General features: G+C 41.9%; 1 protein-coding gene across 2 annotated transcripts; it reads right to left on the bottom strand.

Moving 5' to 3' along the window:
- Positions 1-3757: 3757 nt before the first annotated feature.
- On the bottom strand, positions 3758-25713 carry STK38 (serine/threonine kinase 38). Of its 2 annotated transcripts, none has more exons than XM_077839036.1 (14): positions 25485-25713; positions 22202-22337; positions 20244-20295; positions 19966-20088; positions 19150-19233; positions 16658-16781; positions 14865-15019; positions 13452-13554; positions 11487-11548; positions 10423-10540; positions 10000-10123; positions 8640-8735; positions 8203-8297; positions 3758-7286 (listed from the first exon to the last, which is right to left on the bottom strand). In XM_077839036.1, the coding sequence occupies exons 2-14, from the start codon at positions 22330-22332 to the stop codon at positions 7156-7158; spliced, it is 1398 nt and encodes a 465-aa protein (XP_077695162.1). In that variant the 5' UTR covers positions 22333-22337; positions 25485-25713; the 3' UTR covers positions 3758-7155. The 2 variants fall into 2 exon arrangements, with proteins under 2 accessions (XP_077695162.1, XP_077695163.1); XM_077839037.1 differs by having other exon boundaries at positions 22202-22334.
- Between the last annotated feature and the right edge of the window lie 213 nt (positions 25714-25926).

Genomic DNA, 25926 nt, shown 5'->3' with positions numbered 1-25926 from the left:
TCCTTTGCTGCAGGGGCTACAGCTGCCCTTGCGCTGCCCAAGAGCTGGCAGACAAAGTTCAGTTCCTAGGTCCCGTGCAGCACTTACCCTTAGCAGCCAACCATTACTGTGCGGTCACATCTGTTTAAAGAGTTTCCCAGGCTAAGCTCTCAAGGGGCAGGGTTTTAGAGCCTTTTCAAAGAAAGGCCAGAGCGGTCACTGACCAGTGATGAAATCTCATCCTTTCCTGGCAGATTGAAGGGCTCGGACACAGCTATTAAAATTCAACTTCCAATTTTGGAATTAATGCTGTTTGTTCATCTAGCACAAACATTTGCAGGTGTCAGGCCCATGTCAATCTTTCATGCAATTGTAGGCTCAGTTGGCTATAACAAGTTACACAGTAAGATTCTAATGCAGCAGCTTTAAACATCAGCCCATTTAATGCTGGTATAAGTGATGGCCAAGATTTTCAGAAAGGGCTAGTGATATTGGGGCTCTCAGTTCTTGGGGGCCCAACATGACAACTTAGAGTCCTGATTTTCAGAGTATAGGTCTTTGGCCCTTGGTTAAAGTGTCTGGTCGAGGGCTTTGGGTCAGAATACCCCAGAGCCTTGCCTAAATTTGATTGCCGATTCAGCTTTCACAGCAGGCACGCTAGTTCCTAAAGAGCTGTCCTTAACACCCCACAATCCAAACAGTGCAGCTCAGTTCCAACTGTACATACAACAGGGAGTGAAATACAGGAGTGGCGCTCAGATGGTCTGACCCACTAAAGGAAAAGAAACTGAACTTCTGCATCTTTTCCCTCTTCCATTCGAACACCATACACCCTTTTTTCTAGCCCTAGATTCCTTCCTGGGAGATGTGGCAAAGTCTAACAAACAAGAACGGCAGTCCTGATTGCCCCTGACCCTCCAGCTCCATGGGAATAGAGCCGAAGACCCAACCCTAGCATCCTAATAACAGGTGCAGCTCCTTCCCTGTGCGCACAGCAAGGGTTAAGTTCACATGCAAAAGATCATCTCTGCACACATTTCAGGGGTTACCACTTAGACCGTACTGGGATCAACACCCCATTGTGCTAGACATGGTACACACAACAGAGACAGCCCCTTACACAAAGCATTTATAGAGTATAAAACAAGGGGAGCAGGGAGTTGTCTAACCATTGTCAAGGCATCGTGCCAGCCTGTGGTTACTAAAAGGTTTCAAAACACTAGATCTAGACAGGTAGCAACACTCAACTTGTCTACAGCTGTTCTGTTGCTGTTAAGTGTAGCCTGGGGGGAAAATACGGGTACTGCACAGTCGAGAAGGGGAGTTATTACAATGGAGTAGGATAGATTTTACTCACTCTTCAGCAGTTTCAGTGCTGTTGGCTGCCTCTTGTGTACAAGACTGTAACCGTTTGGCATAATCATCAGCCATTGCCCGAGATCCCTCTGGCTGGGTATGGTGGAGGCCAGCACTGAAGGCTGTTGGCTGCATGGGGTAGCTCGAACAGTGCTTGGAAGGCTTGAGGGTCTTCATCTTCATGAGCAATAATTTCTGTCACTGTAAAACAAAAGCCCCATGAGTTCCACACAAATCCGATTCATTGAATTTTATTTTTTAATTTGGGACAGGCAGGGGGAGGGAATGTGTGTTCATTCATTCCTAAGAGTGCCTTAGAACTTAAGATGGAACCAGGACCACCTTCTGACCCAAACCTTGAGCTACAAAAGGCTACCTGAACAGTCCTCGTTTCTGTAGCCCCTTCTAGCTGAGGATCTCTAAGCACATTGAGTGAGCTCTCAGCACTGGATAGGGGCAGGTATCAGCCCACTGGAAGAGACACTGGATTGGGAAATAGGTGACCTGAATTCCATCCATGCTCTGACATGGTGGGTGATCTAAGGGAGTCAAAGATAGGCCCATTTATAGGTTCCTAGGCTGAAGAGCGAGCAGCTGCTTATCAAGTCGATGGCAATTATGGAAGCTTCCACAAAGAAGCAAGAGTCACAGCAAGTCCAGAGTTTAATTTTACCACTCGGTAATTTCAATAAGTGGCAAAGCAGCCTGGGAAAGAGACCCACATTACTGCTACCCCTTGATAAATGCCACCAGGTTTCTGGGACTAGGAGTGATTTGTACAAATAAACAGGCAAATGTGGCCCTGAAGCCATCTTTAATTAGACCCAGTAAGAGCAGAGAATACCTACCATCACTTAGTAACCGCTCTGCATTTAAGCTGGCCCTCATGGGCTAAGAAGGTATTTTAAGTCCTAGATCATCTGTAAAAAAATTAAAAGAATCTAAAGCACAATTCTAAGTTAGCTCCAGTGACAATTCACCCACCTACTGCATTCTAGCTGATTGCAACTTGAGCTGGGGTTACAGCCTTTGTAAACCAACAGAGCTTTAGGAATCCCAAGCCCTATTAAGTGGAATTACAGCTGTAAGTGATGATCAGATATTGGCCCAGGGCTGTGTGCTTTGGCAAGACTGATCCTGTGCTCAAAAGCAGACTGAACAAAAAGCAGACTGAACAAAAACTTGTGTTGAGGTCTGAACTGCCAGCTGGCTGTGGCAGGCCACAGTGTGGTAGGAAAGGAGTCTAATCTTCACTCACGCCACCAGAGCCTCCTTCAGGTCATCCCTCACTCCCTATTCCTGTCTCCACACAGCACATCAAACCACTTTTCTTCTTGATACCCAGCCCCACCCAACAGCAACAATAAACCCTACACTTTCTCCTTACAGTAATAATAGGCCCCATCCTCAGCTGGTGTGAACTGACAGAGCTCCATTGAAGTCAGCAGAAGTATTCTGATTTACACCAGCTGGCAATCTGGCCCAGAACCTTAACAAATCAGGATCATCACATGCTCCTCACCAAAGCAGCTTGTAACAATCCTCACTCGGGGTCTGGTTGGGGAGCATGGCCTAGTGCTCACAGCCACAACTCCTGACTGCCAAGGGGTTTGTGGAGAGGGGACCCCAGGCTTTCCCATTCCACCCAGGGAACTTTGGGCTACCAGTGGTCTGGCAACCAAGGCTGCTTAAGGGGGTCCTTTGTGGGCCTCTTCCCCTCTCCCCCCACATCATCTTAGTCCGAGACTTTCCCTGGTGGGGAAACCCAAACCACAATAAGAGGGGGTTACCAATGTCCAAGGTCCACAGGATACTTCCCTCGCTGGTTGTCTCTGGGGTTGCTCCTCTCTTCCCTTAGGCTTCCTCTGCTCAGCACTGCTGGATCTGTAGCCTGCAGAGCTGCTCACCTCCAGCTCTGCCACCCAAATGAGCTAATTCCCTGTCTTAATTCCTCCAGCAGATGGAGCATTTGCTGCAGGTGTGTGGGGGGAGTAACTAAACCCAAATAATCCCTTAACCCCATGTTGCCCAGTGTGGGATTTGTACACCCCCATCACACAGCTACATGATCTCATGGTCATGTCTTTTGTCTTCCCATCAGCCTAGTTCCAGGGTTTATTATAATCTCTTATGCTGAGAGACCATATTTCTTTCACCTGCAACATCTTATTCATTTGGGCAAAAGTAGAACGCACCTAAGGAAACAATCCTCAAGTCTATTTTAAAAAAAACCCAAGACACTTCCATCATCAAATCCAGAGTTGTTGTATTCTAACGGGCTAAAATGTCAAAGTCAATGTCTAAGCCAACATGCCTAGGTGAAGGACCCTACTTTCAAAGTAATTGCTATTTTGCATACAAAAAAGTGTAAATATCAGCGAGAGACATTCCCCTTTGCAAAAACAAAACATAGCAGCAAATCTACAGTGACTGAAGAGGATTTATTTATTTACACAGCTCAGCAGAATGTAAAGATCATTCCATAAAAATAAATTGGGTTTCCCCTTGCTGAGACCCCAGCATCACACACAACAGGTTTGCCAAATTTTACAATGTGATTTAGTAACAGCATCATGTATTTACAGAACGCTTTTTCAAAGGACAGTTTAAGGCAGAGTCAGGGCACAGTGATAGTAAGTGACACCTAAGTGCAGTTTTGTGCTAGGTAGAGTATGAAGAGAGGAACTGGCAGCATAATTTACGGTCACATCCATTAGGAAGGTTAAGATTAAAATTAGTTTCTCCTGCAGGTCTAGCTGGAAAAGAACCAGACCCACTCCTTGCAACCTTCATCGGTTTGCAGCTTTAAACAAAAAACCACAAGGCATTCCTAATTACCTCCATTTATCAGCTAATGAGAACATACACAAGCCGGTAACTTATTAACTTAATAAAAATGTTTGGCAAGCATATCTAGAAAAAAAGTACAAAAATCTTATTCTGATAGCAGTGAAGTGTGGATCCTGGAAATAATACACAGTACTGTTTTTCTAGTGTTGATAAAAAAATACCTGTAGGAAAAGGCAGGTTCTGTTGTAAAGGAAAAATTACCACTTAGAAGGGATGACTGACAGGTTTCACATGTAGGGGAAGATTTTCAAAGGCACTTAATTCCCACTGAAAGTTGAAAGAAGTTAGGTTCGTAAGAGCCACTTGTGCCTTTGAAGTTCTCCACTTTTTAACTCAAGGACAATAATATACAACACCCAACTGGAGAATCTGAGTGTGGGGTCAGAAGGCATTCAGAAAATCACATGCGCACTAGAGATTTACATAACAAGGTATTGTTTATAGACTTTCACAGTGAACCCCTACAAGCTATAATTGTATAGCTCTTTCCCTTGTTCTTTGGTATTTGTAAAAACACCGGTCCCTTTTATTAAAGGGTTAACAATGCATCTGCTGTCTCAAAACCTTTTACTCCGAAACCAGAACAGCTTCAAAAGGGTTTTGATCTTCACATTTTAAGAAAGCAAGAATTGTAAAACAATTTTCAATAGTTAAAAATGCCAAGAGCTCTTCACTTTCCAATGGCTTATAAGGCAACGTTTTCAAATGTGGGTGACAGAGCAATTTTACCACATCTAAAATGTAATAATCAGTCCTTGATTTAAAAACAAAAACAAAAAAAACTAAGTAATATAAAAGGATGCTTTGCTGGCTAGCAAATAAAGCCCCTGATCTTTATTTTACTTTGCTTAAGTAGTCCTATGAATAATCCCATGGGCCCAAAGATCACTACTGTCAGAGTAAAAACTACTCTTGAATTTAGGATTGGCAGAATTTAGCATTTAAGCTGCTTACAGCAATGCACTGAACCAATTCCTACTATGCAGAAATACAACAACGCAGATTCAGGGTTTCTGGACGGTCTCATAGCTACGGCACTTAGGGAGAGGATGTTAACAACTTGTCACCCACACTCTTAATCAGCCTTTCTGTTATGTACAGTATTTGCACTCAAATTACTCCTTCATTCAACATTTACCCTGTGACACTTTAATCCAAAAGACATTTAGTGGAATATTCCCTAATGCAGCCATTAAAAACATTATTACATTACAATCACAGTTTCTTCCCTTTGTTAGTCTAGAAAGCTAGGGCTATATACAAACGATAGCCACCAGGTCATCTTGACACACTGATCTAGCTTTTAAAAACAGTAGTTTTTAGCTGCTAGGTATTTTTAGTGTTCAGCACCAAAAATATAATGTAGCAGGAATTTAAACTGTTCAAACAGATATGCACTTGTTAAAAATCTCATTAATTTAACATCTAGTGACACACTAAAGACCAGCACCACAAGGGGGGTGGATCTGTTTGTTTCACGTGCCACTAGGAATGCACTGATTGCACCTCTTTTATAGCTGAGTGGTGTTCCTGCACATGGAAAGGAATTCTCAAGAGCTCAGCTGATAAAGAATCCTCCAAATTAGTTTGATCCAGTTAGACAGCTCTGAGAGGTGTTTAGGCAAGGGAAGGCACTTTGGGGCTCTCATGGAGAGCATCCTGATTATAAAGGAATACACTTTCATAATCTACATTAGGCAATAATTAGTCAAATAGAGACATGGCAGGACCCATGTACCAGAAGTTTCAGACCCCCGCTTGGAAGACTCTGGGTACAGATGTCTTAGCCATGGTACTGAGAGGAACTTTGAAATACTAAGTAAAGGATGGGAAGGCCACTGTGAATAAGGGTTTGTAAGAGGAGCCCTAGGCAGAATTTCACACTTTTTGCCATATCTTGCTACTTGACACTACCCCATGCCACTAGCAAGTTAGCATCATCATCTTTGAAACTGATCAAGGCCGGCAGATTTTACAAGTGGCCAAGAGATGGCAGCAGCAAGAACAGAAAACCCCATCTCCTGTCCTATTATACGCAGGAGGCCCATCATCAATCAGGATAAATGGATTTCCCTCCCTCCCCTTCCTATGCCCCCGCCCCCCCATCTTACCCACTCCTTTTCTAGGTCAGCTCTTGTTATTGGCTAGTTTACTAATAATCTACAATAGTCATTTGTTTGCATGGAGGTTCTTCAGTACAACAGCTGGAAATTGTTAGCTTCCACGGAATAAATTCTACCAGGATGAGTGGCCTGTTTCTCCTGTCACTGCTCAGAAAAAGCAAAGTGTTACACAATTTTTTAATTTAGAAAAATATTTAATGGCTTGAGGGTCATTGTCTTAGTACCAAAAGTAAAGTGCACCACAACTTGAGGCTACTGATTGAGCTGAAAAATACTATTAAAGAGGCTTTTGAGTTATAAAAAAATAGCACTACACACTACGGTTAAGGCAATACAAGTTTTGTTCATCTACTAGATAATTTACTGGACAGTTTTGTCTATCTCAAGCTTTAATTATTGCTTTATTTCCTCTGTGCTACAGTTCTTAGCCATTAGGAAAACAGTGCTGGCAGAACTGGCAGACTGAGTATATCACTCATTGCAGGACTGGTGAAATATTTTGTAAATACCATGTGCTTTGTGATGTTAGAAAGTAAACGCGCTCTTCTCTCTCTTCCTCCTCTACTGGACTGAACAGTCTAGCAAGGAATTTAATGTGAAAACAGAGACAGACTTGCTCCTGAAGCAGCAAAAAATATCTGCCTGCATCAGAGGTGATAGAGTTTCATGGAAGTTTTCAATGGAGCGGAAGAAACAAATCCAAGTAAATAACAATGGTGTGTAATATACCGTGACCTGAAAAACTTTTCAAAAAGTTCATAGCCCTCAGGTAAGTTGCTTTAAGGGCATAAACCCAGTACAGAGAAACAAGATCCAAGGCTCAGAAATAGTCTCAGGTCACAGTTCACTACTTTCCTGCTTTCATATAGGATGGTATTGCCCCTCGGGCTGTCAGCCCCTCAAATCGTTTGTAGGTGTAATTGATGAAGACCCAGTCTTTGTTCTTGTAGTCAGTCTCTGGATGGTTACTTGTGGCCACTGGAAGACAAAGCGATACAAGTGTTAGCTTCTTCAGATATTAAACTGTACTCATCATACAGAACACTGGATACAGCCTTTTAGTTTTAAAGAAATTATATAACTTCTGGTTGGGAAAATACTGTTTCCCAGTTTTATTCTTCAGTTCTAGAAAAAAGGGAGTCATTACAGTCTATTGTGTGTTAAAAATCCACATGCTAACAAATGCTCAAACAGACCTTGACATAGAAGCTGTCATTACAAAACACATGGTGGAACCGCCATTTGTTGATTAAAGCAGAGCCATTTTCGCCATGACACTAGAGAACGTTATAAAATTACACATATTAAGTCTCACAAATGTGCCCTGAGAAGCACTGCCACATCCCAACTATACATTTCCACGGCAGTCGGCATGCGTAACACCAGAGGAACCATCATAGTCTTATTTGTACAATAAGAGATGAACATTTTCTTTACAAAACACATGTATATGAAAAACTCAGGTAAGGCTATCAATGGCACTTCCATGAGGGATTTTTGGCTTTAATGCTACCACAAAATGTATTACACTAGTCGAGTGAGGAAGATAGGGGGAGGGAGAAAGATCTGACAGTTCTGAGTTTCGCTTTAGTTTGTGGGTTTAAGTCTGAAACTGCCCTCAAATCCCCTTACATCTAGATTTGCAGCAAATTCAGAGTCTGCTCCCACAAGGCTTTGCCTCCCTGTGATATCAGTGGAAGTTCTGTGCATTAAGGACTTGCAGAAGTGGGCCCACAGTTTGTAAAAGTTACCATTCAGCATTCCCCCTAAGTATTAGATGATTAAGGACTCTTATCCCGAACTTGCTATCAAGCCAGACTTGCAGAGTTTACTTTAACAGGAATCCTACATTATCATTATATGTAAAATAGTGACAAGAAGGGGAGATATTTACCTGTTGGTTTAAGGATATCTGATTCTGGAAATTCGTCAAAGTTTGAGGTGTCATCAATGCTTTTAATTTCTATTGATATTGCAGCAGGTCTCTCTCTGCCAAGAGCAACATTCTCAATATTAGGTTTTAAGTCAGGCAATGAATACATTCCATTTCTATAGGGACTCACAAAAAAAGCCTTGATCTGGATATGCTTGAACCTCAGAAGTTTGGATCAGGATCTGAACCTCATCGCTGCCACGTAGGCCTGGTTATTGCACAGGCCTGGTTCCCTGCGTGTTCAAGTCAGAGCTGCCCATTTTACCATCACAGGCAAGTTTTTACTGTACCAGCACTTCTGACAAACCTAACAGTCTAATGTAATTAGACCACTGGATGGGAAATTAAACAAGGACTAGCTTTCTAGAAGGATGCTGACGTGTCTGGCAATGTCCTACCTGATATGCTCCCAGTCAACCCCTTCAAAGAAGGGGTTACCCTTGATTTCTTCAACACCAGGTGCACCAATTCTGTGCTCCCATTCACAGCAAAATCTGTGAAAGGAAGCATGAAAGTAGTGAAGTGTTATATTTAGAAACAGTGAGTCATTTTAAACAGAAACTAGTATTTACATGTATGAAATTGTAACGGAAGGATAACGATAAGAGCTCTTATTTTAAAAGTAACACACAAACCATACTAAGGAATGTTAAGGCTGTGATAGAATATAGGGAATTTACTTTCAAGGATAATATGCCCTTTCATCCAGGACCAGCAGAGGGCAACAGTACACACAAAAGCATGTACATTTCACTTTTGTATTGAGACCAGATTAAAAACCTATCCGAGACATTATGTACATAGTTAAGACTAAAGAGCAAAATGATTGCACATTCTCTTTCACAAGCCCAGCTCAGTGTGCATGGAATAGGTTTTATAAATCAAACTTACACACAAACAGTGTCAGACACTTGCCTGTTGCATTACAATGGTGGGTCTGGAAAACAGTTTGAGACACTTCCAAGGAGGTTTGTAGGGAGTTTATTCCCTAAACTGAGTCTGAGTTTCAGTGTGTATGTTTGCCTTGGTTTAGACAAAGACAAAATGTTTCTGGGTTGGTGATTGCTTTTTGTGGAACACATAAAGGCTGATGGGGCATTAACAGCCTTAAGGCAGATATGTATCATATGGAAGCAAAGTGGGTAAACCTTATTTCAGACAGGAGTTTGCTTGGATAGACTATTCAACTCCCAAAGGAATTTAGATCACTCATGAGAAGCGTTTAAATACATAGGATGGAAAGCCAGTAATTCTAACCTGCTATCCTAACAAGCGTAAGCCTATTTCAAGGACATCCTTTGCCAATATAAACAGAAAGGGTCCATACAGCCAGTTAATACAACTCAACATTCCCATTCTGTGTTTCCTTCAAGTGGAGATTCAATTTCTGAAGAATTCAGGGGCACAGGAAATGGGGGACCAAGACATGTGAGAGGCAAAAAAAGCTACGAGATGAGGTTCTCCCAAACATAAGCATTTTACAAGAGCCCCCATTAATGCAGTTCTTTAAGGGCTCCCAATTTAAATTACAGTGAACCACCATGAATTTGATGAGAAAAATATTTGATTAGCAACCTTCGTAGTCAATACATAAATGCGACAAATGCATCACCTTAAACTTTGAAGCACCCATTGTCTCATTAGGCAAGTTGTAAGAGAGGTGTTTCATGCAGTTTGTAGGATGAGAAAATTCATGACATGTAACAAGTGGCAACACACTACAAGCTTGGTCAGCTGCAGCAATTGACTGACTGGTACCTTAGAATAAGATCCTTTGCTTTCTCAGAGATTGGAACTTCCGGGGGGAAGGTCAGAGTCTCTTTCCAGTTCATCACTTTCTTATAAGTTTCTTGAGGGGTCTCAGAACAGAAAGGGGGATAACCTAAAAGAGAAAATACACTCCTGCAATGAAGTAAAGAGTAATTTATGGCTACTAAAGCTTAAATTGAACTAATTTAAAGTCACCAGGGAGAAAAAACAGCAATAACTGCATTTGGGTTACAAGATAGCAGTTTAAAAAAATTCAGGTGAACAGCAAACTGGAGAAAATTGCTTAATGTGAAAATGGGCACTAAGTGTGAAGGTGTGCCAGCAAAGATAAACGAAGCCATGAAAAAGTGAACTTTGACTCTGCTATGAATTTAACATATACTCCAGGTTTGTGCATTGCTCGTTTCTTACCAATTAACATCTCATACATGATGACCCCAAGTGACCACCAATCACAAAGCTTGTTGTAACCCGTCTGCATGAAGACTTCAGGAGCGATGTAATCTGGAGTTCCCACAGTGGAGAAGGCCTGAAATTGAATGGCTTCAGTTACACATTTTGAGAGAGATCCCGACAGACAAGTGACTGAGAAATCTTCACAGGACCAGAGGGCTCGAACAGAACCCACACAGACAACTTATTCAAAATAAAAGATGACTTTTTTTTTTTAAAATAAGATCCCACATGCTATCAAGATACCATTAAAGTGACAGCAGTGAAAAAACACTATTGTAGGGGAAGGGAATAAAACCTGTTTAAATGCTGCGGCTGTATTCTTAGAGAAGATAGACTGTTAGAAACATTTCAAGTGAGATTAAGAAAGAGATAAATAATACTGTTTAAAAGTCTTTGTAGGAAGCTGTTCCTCCGGCAAAGGGGCAAAAAGGCTAGACAGTGGCCAACAGCTGCAACACAAATTGCAGTATAGCCCTAGTTCACACTGGAGACTTGGCTCATGTTCATCTCTAGCATCAGCACTGCCAAGTAACACGTGATAGATGCAAATCTAATCACTGAATTTCTCTACCAGATCCAGCTAGACTTGGGCAGATTTTATTGTTTATGAAATCTGCACGGTAAAATCACCACTATGTGCCTCAATCTGCTTTGTCCAGTTCTCTTAAGGCATCACAGTCTGGGTATGGGCTAGAAGTCTCCCCAGAGGCAATGTTACATTGGAAGTAGCTAAGAACTTGGCTAGTTTTAGCCATAATTGCACCAGAAAAAGCAACAAGCCATGGTGGTTCTCTATCTTAAGCATAAAAGTCACCAGAATTTTACAGATGGACAAACAAGAGTTATTTCTTTTTTAAAGCCCAACTGCACAGATCTTTCACAGTACTTCAGAGAAGTGCCCTGAGAGTTTTGAAAAGTGTCACGGTATAAATGCTGGTCATTTTTAATATCAATCAGCCAACCCACTTGCATCTCAGAGCTCACCCATGAGCATCTGTAGACAGAGGGACTGCACTTACCAACTGACGTCTATTTCTCTTCCATGTTTCTGCTTTCCTTTTGGAATTCATGTTCTGGAAAGCTAAAGAGGACCAGAACACACAGACATCAGTATTGCTCATTCCACTTTTTATCCATGATAAATAGCCCCACTTGAAGTTATACATAGAGGGGCAGAGTTACTCCTAGCTCATCTGTAGCTTCCAGACCCTGCCACTTGACAGTCTGCCAGCACTAGACACTGCTGCATTCTTTGCACTAAAGTTAAAATTCTGTAAGCACTTCCATTAGACATCCATGTTTTCAGAAGTTTATAACTCCAGGAACAAAATACTCACTTCAAGATGACTACATTTAAAAGATTAGATTCTGATCTCACTTACATCCATGTACATCTGGAATAAATCTCATTAATCCAACAGAGTTAGCTCAGCTTTAAAATGATGTAAAAGAGATCACAACCCAACCTCTACTCTCTGTAAAGTTTCAAACAAATCTATTCACACACGGTATATGCTTTTGTTTGCTGAAGGCAAAATAAAGACATTGATGTCTGAGGGTCTTTTCGTCACTCACATAGCATAGGCCCAACTAGTTAAAAAAGCCTAGATTGGGTACTTGGGCCTTAACTGCTTAGTAAAACCCTATCTCTGATGACAGGCATGTCAGGTATGGTCAAGTTTATGGTATTTTACAGCGCAAGCACTCAAGCTACAGTGCAACACAGAAACAGGAGGGACAATATAGGTCAACATTTTCTTTGCATCCATCTCTTCTCTGCGAATTCAGTTCAGAAAAGCTGTTCTCAGATTGAGAGCCCTGGAGACTGACGTCCTTTCTGTCCACAGAGCAGGTAAAGCAGAAGCAGCAGCAGCGCCAGCTTCCCAACACTGCCCTCCTATCATGCCTCAAACCTGATCTGAAGGGACCATCTGTAAAGGACAGAGGGGTGTTCAGTCTCTACAGCTCAGAGAGGCCAAAGACAGACTGCCAAAAAAGGGTCAGTTAGTACTAACTATGTTGGTGGTTTTTGTAATGTGTACTCCTGTTCACCAGGAACTGGACTCACAGTGGTGTCAATCATTTCAATGAAACTATTCTGAGATAGCCAAGACCCTGACTACTAATCATAAATGTTAGTTAATTGGGATCTCAAAGCCTCTGATCAGGAGGAACTGTTTCTTTTAAAAGCACTGGGGTGAATATATCAAAAGCCTCTTTACTAGTCACACATCCTCACCACAGAGAAATAGCCAAGAGAAAGTGACTGCCTCCTTTTTTTCAAGTAATACATGAAAGAGGAGCTAGCAACTACAGAATCATATCAAGATCTAGCACAGAAGCATTTATATTGGTGTTGCTGCAGAGGGAAACTGACTAGAAACTGAAGTGAATGAAGTTTTCTGTTTCTTGCTAAGGACCTAGCTTCAGGAGAGTCTGTAATTTCCTATCATTCTGGTGCCATGTTCCAGCTCTTCTTGCGAAACAATTTTAAAGATTTAGATTCTGGGGATGTGCATTCCCAAAAGTTAAAATATCTCCATGCCTCCACATGTGCTATGGCAGGGCTGGCCACGTTAGTCCTGTGTGCTGCTACTGTGCCATCTGCTAGCAGTCCTTGCTACAGTACATGCGATGAGCCTACCGGGTAGTACAGCAAGGAAAGGATAATGTGAGACTGGAAGGAAGGAGCTAGCTTATCGGAAAGGTAAATGCTTATATTTACATAAATATCTTGGTAAGTAGCAAAAATAAAGGAAGTGCACAGTGCAGAAAGAGCAAGAGGGAAGCTGCAGTTTAACAGGGACTAATGTGCCACATATACCATTCACCCTTTTATACCCAAATCCTCCACACAGGCAGGATTCATTAGATCCCTAACAGCAGCTTTCCACCACTGTGTTGAAATCAGTCCTCTTCGGAATTTCTAACGCCATTCCCATAGGAGAGAATGTAAGTGCTGGTACTGATGACAGGGAACTTACTGAAATCACTCGGAAGACTGTGGTTCAAGTTCCTGTAGAATTCCGTTCGGTGAGCCTTCTTTAGCCCAGTGCAGAGACCGAAATCTGATAGTTTTACATGGCCCTAGAGATGCGGAGACCCAAAATGCAGAAGAAATACAAGACATCCACCCAAAGAATAGAGTTATTTACCCATTTATTTCATATGACAAAACACCAAACATATTTATTATCTTGCTCTAGCCTACAACTGGAATGAGATATTGAACAACCCTAGGGATAATTTTCTGCACTGCCACACAGTGGATGTGATTCAATTTCCAGTAATGTTCCCAATACCTGTTTACTTCAATGGGAGCTGAAGGCACTTCCCCTTGCAGGATCAGCCCCATAGTTCCTTGAGGGAGAATATTGACCACCCCAGGTAAGAACAAAGCGTTTCCAGGAGCAGTGCTGTCTACTCCTCTGTTAGAAAGTGGATGAGTCATGGGCGGACTTGCTAAGACACAGGATATTCCACAAAGAAAAATGTTACTCTGCCCAGTGCTTGAATTTGTCTTATCCACAGTGCAAGGCAGCAATGACTTTCAATGTGAAGTTCTTTTTTGAGCCTAAAAATGGCATACTATATCCTAAACTTGCATGACTCTGCAAAGATCTGCTCCAATCGGAGCACTTCATTATAGTTTGGAATTAACAGAAGTAGGTAAATTCTTCTTGCCAGCAAATTTGTCCCAGACAAGGTAAGTAGAAAAATATAAAATTTTACTTAGCAGTAGTAAGGTATTGAAACACCCCAACTTCCTGGGTACTACCTACTATAAATACATACAAGTAAACAGGTATCCTGACCAGTCTGGAGAAAGATTTTGAGAAGAGCTAATGAGACCGGAAGCCTAATGAATCAGCAACATCCCCACACTTGGTGTAAACATACTACTCAATATTTGGTGAACACACGCAAAGCAGATGTCAGACCCAAAGGAAACGTCTTAGACTAAGGAGGAAGAAATGAAACCAAAAGATGGCTTTAAAACAGCACTGAAAACCACCAAGATCAGTTCAAACAACTGCCACAGGAGAGCACTCTGTAAATAAGGTACTGTCAGCTGAAGATTAGATTGAGGTCGCTTCACTTCTATCAGGACAATGGAAAATATCCTCTGCAAGGGTAAGAAATTGAAGGTTAACTAACCGATAGTGCCATCTATCATAGCATTCTGAATTCTAAGTTACCCAGTATATCTGCTGCTAACCCAAACATCACCTAGTTGTTAAGGTAATATCTTTTGTTGGACCAATTTCTGTTGGGGAGACTCTCACCAACAGAAATTGGTCCAACAAAAGATATTACTTCACTCACCATGTTTCTGTCATATCCTGGGACCGACATGGCTACAACAACACTGCATGCAGTGGTTAATATATTTGTACCTTACTATCCAAGAGGAGGTTATCTGGCTTGATATCCCGATGGATAAAACCAAGCTGATGAATGGAGTCAATGGCTAGCACAGTCTCCGCAATATAAAACTGAGTCTCTTCTTCTGTTAGGGTGTCTTTTTTCATCAACAGTGTCATCATATCACCTAGAAAAAGTTAGCCACCACAAACAGCAGAAGTAAATACAAACTGATAATTAAGCCCTAGCCTCTTAGTAACATATGTCACCAAAGCTATTAAATAAGACATCCATTTTACATTTCAGTGAATGTAGACAGTTTTTATGAAACAATTATATTTTGTACATTGTGGATTCACAAACACCCAAGAAATGCATATAGAAGTGTAATTAGTTCTTCGCTCAGCTACAGTCGAGCCTGTTGATGCTCATTAGTTTGTTCAGTTGAAAGAGTATTTAGTAATTAGATTATGAAAATAAAGCTTCAATAGAATGCCAGTTCTTTGGGGCAGGGACCATGACTACCAGTTTGTTTGTACCCTGATTGAGGCCTCAGGTTGCTAGCACAATACAGATACATAAATTTAAGATATACACTATCTTAGATTTTTAAATTAACCTAGATTCCAGGCAATGTCTTCTCTCGGTGACATCACAAATAGAATGATCACAGGCCATCAGCTGGTGCTAACAGAGAATGTCAGCTTGACATTGTTTAGTGATGTAAAGCCACATACAGGAATTTGTTGGTGGCAGGTATTGAGACATCCAATTTTATAGAAACCCAGTAGACCCAAACTAATTTGTACTAATCACCAAGAGACTCACTGAAATACTAGATTCTGTGAATTAGCGAGTAGATGAAATTTAAAAGGATATGCCAAATGCGCGTTGGTTCATTATAATTTTAGTTTAGTTTTCATTAAAGACTTGATAACATACCAAATAATGTTATAAAGTAATGGATATTAAAAAAGCCTCACTACAATAGTCAGTTATATAGTTGTCACTGAGAAGTGAAGAGAGACTGTCTTGTGAGCGTGTAAACTATTGTGTGCTATTTAGCAAGCCTCTACTGCATTTTATTTTGTGTCAGTCTATCTGAGAGTTTCTGTCTCAGTTATAAAACATCCAATTAGCAAAAAGGTGAACTGTCTGATAGAAATGTCCCACAAACCAAAGTTAGCTATGGACAACCACACACAAGATCTGGACCTTAGATAACAATTCTGCAGCCAGAAACACATTTAGCAAGAACAGACTGCATTACTGCACAATGTCAGGTCTGAAGTCAATCATTTGGTTTCAATAGTCAAATCATGTTTTCCGTATAACCCAGCAAGATTTCAGTATAACCTTCTTGCTAGTGAACTCCAGTAGTTTCAGCACTCAAGAGTTAACCTTTAAAGCTCTTCTTTGCAGACAAGAGGTTATTTCTGATGCAAACCAACTACAAGAAAAGAGTTAGAAAACTGAAAGCTGTTAAGGTTCTAAGAAGATAGATGTCAGACTGTGAAGATAAGGCTTGACAGAACATCTAGGTCAAGTTTGCAAGCATCTGTACCTAAGCATGACTGCAAAAGCCCCATGGTACAGTCAGGTAACTTTGGGCCTGACCCTGTAAGGTGCCAAGCACCCTCATTCCCCAATGAAGTCACCAGACGTTAAGAATGGCTCAGTTCCCTGCAGGATCAGACCCAAGACAACACTGTAAAGCAATTACACGTGTACAAATACCAGTAACAAAGACAGACAAGATTTGTTATAAAGCCAGAAGACGGCCACAGAACAAAATGAAAGGGACCTTTTGATCTCAGGTAATTACCTCCAGGCAGGAACTCCATGATAAGGTAGAGGTTTAACTTATCTTGAAAACTATAGAACATTTTCACAACCCACAAACTGTCTGCCTCCACTAGAATGTCCCGCTCCGCACGAATATGGCCAACCTAGGGTATATGTATGCATATGATTAATTATTACATTTATTATGTTTTATTAGACGCATTTATCTTCACACACAATTCAAATACTGTTTTGAGGGGATTGAAAGACTGAATATGCAACTGTCAAGTCTCTACATGAGGAATGGAAATACTAGCCCGTCTCAATACTTTCATCACTGGATATTTTCACGTATTAAAATAGTGTGACAGGTTTTCAGGCAATTATAACTTTTGAAGACTGCAACAGCTTAAAAAATTATGCTTCTGAGAATGAACAGGCAGAAAACCTTACTAAAGGTCACTGCCATTCTTTCATATGCTTTGTTTGGAATGTACCTACTGACTAAATTCCTTAGGATTCTGACTCCATCTGACCCCTCAGTGCATAGTTCCGAAGATCCTTTATGTTCAAAGGTTTCAACTGTAAACCTTAATGACACGTTTTTGTTTTGAGGATCTTTGAAAAAATTATCAAGTTACATCAGTAGATCTACTAACTGCAAAGGGAATGTTTGCGTAAGTAACTGTTCACCAATATAAGCAAAGGGTTCACAATATGACCCTAGTTTTAATGGCAATTGAAGGGCTAGATCCTAGAAACACCACCTTAAGTAGCGTTTGCTACAACAATTAGTCCAATTAAATGCAGTCAGCAGGACTATTGACAGTAGCGAACACTATGTCTAGTAGTGAATGGTTGCATGATCAGGTCCTAAAGAGGTCTTTGTCCTCATCCATTGGAACAAAAGACGAGTCTAACACCGTAGCGTGTAACTCAACCCACTGCATACAACTATGCAGCAAATTTTCATGGAGAAAAATAATCCCATTTTACCCTAGATGACCATTTATATATACACCTACTATACCTATAAAAAATGGATCCCCTCCAAGTCAGAAGTGCAGTTGTGGCTAGGGTAGTATGGAGAAGCTTGTCTTACAGCTACCTGCTTTATACCTGGACTGTAGACAAACAGAGCACTTCAACGTCTAATATTGTTACTTCCTTAACCTTCACATGGAAAAGAGAACATTGATTGAATTATAGATATGATGAAAATACACATTCGATTTTGAGGTGCTTATTATACAAGATAAACTACTTACTATTTGAGTTAAAATATCTGCTATATTAAGAGCACTAACTAAAACATGCACAAAGGGTACTAACTACAGTTCAGAACAGTTAACATCTAGCAGATGAGACGTGGATATTTCATGACCGAGATTGGGAGTCAAATCCAGGTCTCAAAACACATCAATGCAGGCCCACTCACCAAGCACTGACTTTCAAAATTGCTATGCAAAGACAAAGAGGTCAAGAACGCAATGCTATTTTTTCAACGAATACTTTTAAAAGACAAAAGTTAATTCAGGAATTACTCCCTACAAAAACATTGCTTCCTAGATGAACTCCAGTGCCGAAGAAGGACTGATTAGTTCAGACTAATATTCCCAGAAGGGCTATCAAAGATATAAATACAATCATTCAGAGATTGGCATTAATATGAAAAGTGCCACTACTTTGGAGGTCCTGCAAGTGAGTCTGAAGGATTCATGCAGTTCCAGCAACTGATATTTACAATTAAATCCATTAGACATGCTAAATCAGGATGAAATCAGACTTGCAGTAAGCCAGCACTCTGAAGATTGTATTGAGAGTTCACATACATATCTTTGGTTTCAAGTGGCAACATAATATCACAAAATGCAGAAAGAGGAACATGATCAGTTGCAATACAAGTGTTCCTCTGTTGCTGTTTAGAGGAAAACTGCTAATTTCCTACACCTTGCTTCTCCATGTTTTCAAATGGAAACAGAATGTTCAGTCACACTCTATATCTGATCACAATGCCTCTTGTGAAAAGCCAGTACAACTGAAACCTTCATCAAGAAATTGACCAAGGTTGCAGAGACAATGAATTTTTTTAAATGCTGTTTTGAATATGTGAATTAATACATATTAACTAATCACTGATAAAAATAGATAAAGAAATATAGTAAGTGAAAGCTATATTTTTCCTCATGACCACATAAAAGTTATGTAATTTCTCTAGAGTCTTTCTTCCAGAACGAGTTACAATAAGGCTGAAATGTTCTAAGCGCTTTAGGGAAAACTGAGTATCCAAATCGAAGGCAGGTTGGAAAGTCAAAAAAAAAAAAAATCCATCCACACCCCCTTAGCAGTTTTTAGCTAGCAAAATCTAAACCATATGTTGCAGTGATTATTCTTTAGGGGTTTTTTTGTTTTTTTTTTAAATATAGGCCCACTTTTGTTCCCCAGGAATCTGAGTTTGCAAGGGAGCAGAAAAAAAGATTTTAAAAAGAGGTAGAGCTACTAGAATTGCTATTTGAAATTACTATTAATCACCTGCTCTTTTTCAAGCATGTCAGCTTTGCGTAGTATTTTCATCGCATATACATGCCCTGTGTCCTTCTTCTGGACAAGCCGCACCTTCAAGTTTTGCAAAAATATGGAGTCAGAAACACATCCTTATCCCCCCAACTTTTCCAGGTTTCTTTTACAGTATTCTGGGTATCATACCCTAAAAGCAAACATTTAACTTCTATTTTGCAAAGCAGAATCAGATTATAAGGACAACTAGCACTAACTGTCTTATGATATGGTAATGGGATACAGAGCCAGCTACCTCTAGGACACCAGATCACTGTAACAAAGAGGATACCATTTGATATCATTTGGCAATCTGTAACATGAAACAAGTTGGTTGGTCAAAACCCAGTTTAGTGGGCAAGTTTCTATGTCATGAAAACCCATTATTAAAGGCCCTTTGGCATGCAGTTTCTGCTATCACTGCATCCCATTACTACAGGGCCAGGATGGAGGCACACTGGCACAGCAGCGTCACACCTGCACTGCTACTGTTATATCTGTTCTACAGATAGAGGGGCTTTCCAAGGTTGCCAGCCAAGCCCATTTCACCAGCATTTTGGTCCTTTTAAAGATGTGGAGTTTTGCTTGTTTGTTTAATACAAACTAGCACTGACTACATATAAAGTCTGATGCATTTTAATGTCAAACTTTAAACAAAGATTCAGCAGTGATTATTGTGTCATTTGGCTTCAAATTGCACTGTTCTGATCTTTTAAAAAGTCTTTTCAAAAGCATTCCAGTCCCTATAATGCTACTACAGTTTTATTCAGTAATCAGTTGCTCTGTTCTTACCTCTCCAAATGCTCCTCTGCCTATTACTTTTAAGGATTCAAAATCTTCCAAACCAAGTCTTGTTCTCTTTAACCGAAGAAACTCTGTTTCCTTTCGGGCATGTGCGGACCTCCTGATTCTCTTCTAGTGTTTGTTTTAAAAAGAAAGCCATATGGTTTATGAGATTCCATAATGAAGTTCTCATCTGGATCATACTGAACCAATCAGAGAGGTTACTAAAGGTATGACTATGGGTTACTTATATTATCTAACCAAAAAACTTGTTTTCTGTTCATTACCTCTTCATCTTTTAAACCTTCCTCTTCCATCACTTTTTCTAGCTTCTTCTGTCTGGAAGAAAAAAAAGAAAAAAAAAAAGCAATGAAAAAAATTCTTGTTTAGTTCTTCAGAAAATCCTATAAAAAGCACAGATACTTTCAACACCTGGAAGTGTTGTCTAGAACTAAGTCAGCGGACTAGGAATTTGGATTCAATATGGAAGTGTGAAGAATCAGAGTTATGGAAAGATGCTGGTCTCTCCAGTTTTAAGCTCAAGCTTACCTTTCCAATAGAAGTCCAACTTCACCCTCTATAACTTTGCTCATCTAAACCAGTCTGCCTGAAATTTCACATGCCTTATTTTATGCAAGGATGGTTTGGTGGCTACACCTGGACTGGGACTCAGGAAATCTGAGTTCAAATCCTGGCTCTGCCACTAGCTTCCTGTGTGACACCAGAGAAGTCACTTAGTTTCACTGTACCTCAGTTCCCCTTCTGTAAAATGGGTCATATAATTCCCCACCTACCTAGAGGTGTTGAAAGAATAAATTCATTAATGTCTATGAGATGCTCAGCTACCTTGGAGATGGGGCCATATTTGTACCTAAACTGATATTAATGGTTTTCTCCCTTAAAATATGGACACATTTACAACCTTAATTCCACTTTTCCCCCCCCTTTTTGGTTCAAGGAAGGTAATCTATTTTTGTTGTTCAGATTTAGCTTTGGCCACTGCAGGAAAAATTCCTACATTAATTATGTTCTGAGCTTCCTGATGGCCTTTTCAGCATCATATTATACAAATGCACTGAAGAATTCCTGTTCAATATGCAAGTCATTCTCTGTAAGATCCTTTTCCAGCCTCCAGTTGCCACTAAGCAACTGCTGGGGTATGATAACATTTTAGCCCAACATCTCTATCATGTATACTGAAATTGCTCTCCCCTTATTTAGGCACCTAGGAAGTACTATTAGCTCACCATCTCTCTCTCTCTCTCTCTCTAACACCCCACTCAAATACCAAATGTGAATTTCCGCAGCGGTAGTGCTCAGCAGGACCAAGCAATGTTGAAGCTTTTTCCAACATTAAGCGTTTACAGGAAGCCTTTCTGAAAATTCTGGTTATAGGCCTATTCTTGTGACATGCTCACCATGCTGAAGTCTCACTGAATTTGATGGAAGTTTAGGGTGCTCAGCACCTCTGAGAATCTGGCCCACAAAGAGAAAATACAGGTTTCCAAGGATGTTTAAGGAATTTATCATATCTCATCTATCGAAGCCTATTAGATTCCTCCCGCCTATGAGTTAGTCAAGTTAATGTTAAATTACAGTCTTTACAGCAGCTGCTTGCCGCCTTTGAACAAGTGAATTTCCCCTTATCAGAGGGCTGCATCATAAACTGTAACAGAAAATGAAGCTGAAACCACATGACTTCATAAAACTACAAGAAATGTTAAAAGGGAATAAAAATCAAAAGGAGCAACAGTTGAAAGAGTAAATATTTGTAGAGACTGGCCTCTTACTTTACTGCTTAAATGAATCTAAGCTAAATATACAATTGGTTTCCACTAAGATATATTAAATCTTGACAATGTGTCTATTTGACTCAAGTTTGAAAGGAAAATGTTTCAACTGATTTCATCAAAGCATGCTCAACAAAATGGCTTTTTTTAAAATTGCTCAGCAATGGAATAATGGATTTAAGAACAGATATTCTGAATCAGAAAAACATCTTCTTTTAATTTATAATAATGTCCTCTAGCTAACCATTTTTACTCGTCAACATCATATTTGAGAAACTCAGATAAGTAACGTAGTTACTAGCAAGGCCTAAGGTAACGTTAGGGTAAGTTAAATTTGGGCTACAATTTACTAGATAGCACCTGCTCAAATGGGACCTCACGTTAAACAATCATGCCACTAGTTTCCTTTCACTTCTACACAGACGCACTTTCTATCTCCCAACTGGGATTTTTACCTCATTTCGCGTTCTTCATGTTGTGCTATGAGATTACTATAGAAGTTTTCTAATGTCACTTTTGTCATTGTAACTCGCTCCTTGGTGTGGTTACTCATGGATGAACAGGGTGTTGGACCCGTCATTGCCATGGCTACTAGAAAAGGGGGAAAAAAAAGGGGAAAAAATACATTTGACATTATTAATGACAATAAAACATGAAAGCAAGAATTCTGACCAAATAACTGACGCTCAACTACATTAGACGCTGGAATTAAGAATCCAGACTGAAGTTAATATTTTATATAGTTTTAATATCTAAGTTATCAGAGAGAGAAAAACGATAGACTAGTTGTCTAAACTGGGCACCATCAGTTAATGAGAGAGTCTGAAGGGAAGAGGGTTACAAAATAAAAGGTACAAGTCAGGCTTCCTGTTTTTGAACAGCATTCAAAAAGAGGGAAGGAAACTTGACAAATATTATGCCTCAAAAACCACATTTTAGGCAGTATTGAAAATGTTTTGTACTTCACCCAATCTATTCTCCTAATCTTGTAAAATTGTTAGGCATGAAAAACCCACCCCGAGACTCCCAGTCAGGGGTGCCTTTTTCTTTTACACTTCGAGAAACAAGGTACCTCTACGTTTGTCAGTCACATGCAGAGCCCCTTATTATGAAACTTACCAGGAGCCAAAATATTAAATGGATGTGTGGAGCAGCTGAAGACAGACAAATTTGCTATTTTTAGCTACTTTTGCAATTAGGGTCTCCCACTGTAGCAGACATTTCCACAAACAGCCTGCCAAAATCCAGATAGATAAGTACAAGTACGAACTTAAAAAATAAAAATGATCTTGAGGGGTTTTTTGGTTTTTTTTTTTTTTGGGGGGGGGGGGGTTAAGTATACTGCATCTACATCTTAAATTAAATTAAATTAAAAATAAAGTTTAAGAAAAACACAAAAGCTAGCCGATTCCATGTTATGGCTCAAATTCAGGGCAAGACCCTAGCTTGTTTATTGTAAGAAACAATAAGTAAAATGTAATGTATATAAAATATACAAGCTCTTTGAACAATTTAAGACAGTGTTTTCATTGAAAAAAGGAGTACTTGTGGCACCTTAGAGACTAACAAATTTATTTGCGCATAAGCTTTCGTGAGCTCACAAAAGCTTATGCTCAAATAAATTGGTTAGTCTCTAAGGTGCCACAAGTCCTCCTTTTCTTTTTGCAGATACAGACTAACATGGCTGCTATCGGAAACCTATTTTCATTGAGGTTTTCTAGTGGCAATATAACCCAAAAGAGCAAAATTCCCATGGCTGGAACACAGCCCTAGAAGTCAGAGATAAAGACAGAGGTATCATTTAGAGACACTATCTCATTTATAGGGCTGCAGGTTTGGCAGGGTGCAGAAAAAGTCATGCATACTGTGACTTCTCTGTTTGTCCATGAGGGGGGTGGGGCATGGAGGGTGGTGCAGAGGGAAGGCCCAGGTGGAAGAGTTGGATACGGAGCCCACCTCACACTCACTCCACAGCAGCAGCTCCTGTGCGGCTGGGCCCAGCTCCCCACTCTGGGCATGTTGCAGCACTGCTTACTCAAATCTGGCCCTGCTGCCTCTCTCCCAATCACAATGAAGTGGAGGCAAGGCCAAACCAGAGCAAGTGGTGCTGTGACTCCATGCACCAAGTCGCAAGACCTGGAACAGGGAGCATGGCCCATCCCCATGGGACACAGGAGCCACCACTGTGTCCCTGGTGAGTGCAAGGCAGGCTCTCTCTCTCCAGCCCCCTCCTACCTCCACTCCCCCTGGGCCTCCTCTCCTCACAGAGCTAGGATTAGGGTTTCCAGGCCAGGGCCAAGGGTGCTGCTATAAGTGGTTGGTGCTCCCTCATTTATCAGGGCATTTTTAATTTAAAAAACAAAATCCCAGAGCAGTCACGAAACCCTGACTTTTATTAAAGTTACAGTGACTGCTCCATAAATTTTAATTCTAAAAAATGAAGTGACAAATCTGAAATCCGAGGCACCACAGGTGTGCATGGCCCTATAGATAACAAAAAATGGCAGGCCCCAAAGACCTTATAATAGAAGCTATTTTTATTTGACCTGTTAGACATCTTCTCTTTCTTCAAAGAACACAGGCAACGTAGGGACTGTTGAGGAACTTTTGTTGTATTTTTGATGAAGTTATTTCTTTAAAAAAAAAAAAAACAGCTCAAAGTGACACTATCTGAATTAGAAAGGACAGATTCTCTCTATACACAGCACTTCAAGAGCGTGCCGATCCGGTATCTGTGTACTGTAAGCACATTTACATCACTCACATTGATTATGCTACTAGTTCCTATTTCCCAGAAAACCATCAAGTGACAAAGCCGGTATTGGGTGGCAGATAAAGGGAGGGGGAGGAAGACAGACAACTGTCCCCCACTCAAATGCAATTATGCATGTGTGAAGTTTGATAAAAGGGAGATTTCAGAGTAGCAGCCGTGTCCGTCTGTATTCGCAAAAGGAAAAGGAGGACTTGTGGCACCTTAGAGACTAACCAATTTATTAAGGGAGAGCGCACGCGTGCCTCTATTTATCTATACAACATGGACAGTGCAGGTGCCCCGCCACCACGGCTCAACCTGGACTGGGAAGGACCACCTTGATGACCCAGAGGAGACGGCCCATTTGGTCGTCCGCTGGCCGTAGGATGACCAGAGAGCAAGTGTGAAAAACGGGCACAGGGGGCCCCAGGGCGCCCACATGAGACAAAGCCCCAAATATCAGGCCGGTCCCTGTAAAATCGGGACACCTGGTCCCCCCTGGCTGGCGGTGCCGCCCACAGGGCGAGCCGGGGGCCGTAGGAGCCACTCGATGGGGTGGCAGTAAAAGGAGCCAGCCCCGGGACGCGCCTTGTGACCCCGGCCCTGGGAGCTCAGCCCCGCAGCCCGGGCCAGGCAGCTGCCCACCCGGGCGCCCTGTTCGCCGAGAGGCCGGCAGGCCCCTCACGCCCGGCGGCTGGAGCAGCTGCAGGCTTGTCTGCCACAGGAGCGAGGGGCTGAGCCCGCCAGGGCCAGGGGCAGCCAGCGCTGCCTCCAGCTGCCCGGGGGGGGGGGGAAGGGGAAGCCGGGGGGGGCAGGAGCTGAAGGGGAGACCGGGGGGGGGGCACAGGCCGGGAGGGAGGATGCAGCGGCAGACTGGGGGGGGGGGTGCGGGAGGCAGCGAGGCCGAGGCAGCTCCCCCCGAGGGGAGGGGGCGCGTCACCGGGGCAACAAGCTGAGGGGAGGGGGGGGCCGGGGGAGTCACTTACCGGAGCCCCCCGCGGGGCGGAGATGGGGGCGCGGACCCAGCCCCTCCTCAGGCCGGAGACTCGCTCCTCACTGGGGACGGGCGGGGGGGGGGGATGGGGGAAGGGATCGGGGTGCGTCGCTACCGCCGCCCCCCCAGCGCTCTCCGCACCGCCACTCACGGAACGGACGGCGCCGCGGACGGGACAAGACCAGCTAGCCCCCCCCCTCCCGGAGACTTCGACGACGTTGCGCATGCGCCGCCGCCCTCTCAGCGCCCAGTCCTCACCCCGAGAGAGGCGGGGCGGGCGACGGCGCATGCGCAAATTCCTTTTCCCTCCAGAGGCGTGTTTTGCAGCCGGGGAAGGGGAAGGGGGACGGCGCTGTGCGCCTGCGCATGTCTCTCCTTCCCTTGCGCTCATTGCCCGGGGCTCTGAGTCAGCCTCGCGCCGCTGCAGAGGCGGC

Source organism: Eretmochelys imbricata, chromosome 21, assembly GCF_965152235.1.
Source record: "Eretmochelys imbricata isolate rEreImb1 chromosome 21, rEreImb1.hap1, whole genome shotgun sequence".
In the NCBI taxonomy this organism is placed as follows: domain Eukaryota; kingdom Metazoa; phylum Chordata; order Testudines; family Cheloniidae; genus Eretmochelys; species Eretmochelys imbricata.
The sequence above is the reverse complement of the archived record's forward strand: the minus strand, read 5'-3'. Positions and strand labels throughout refer to the sequence as shown.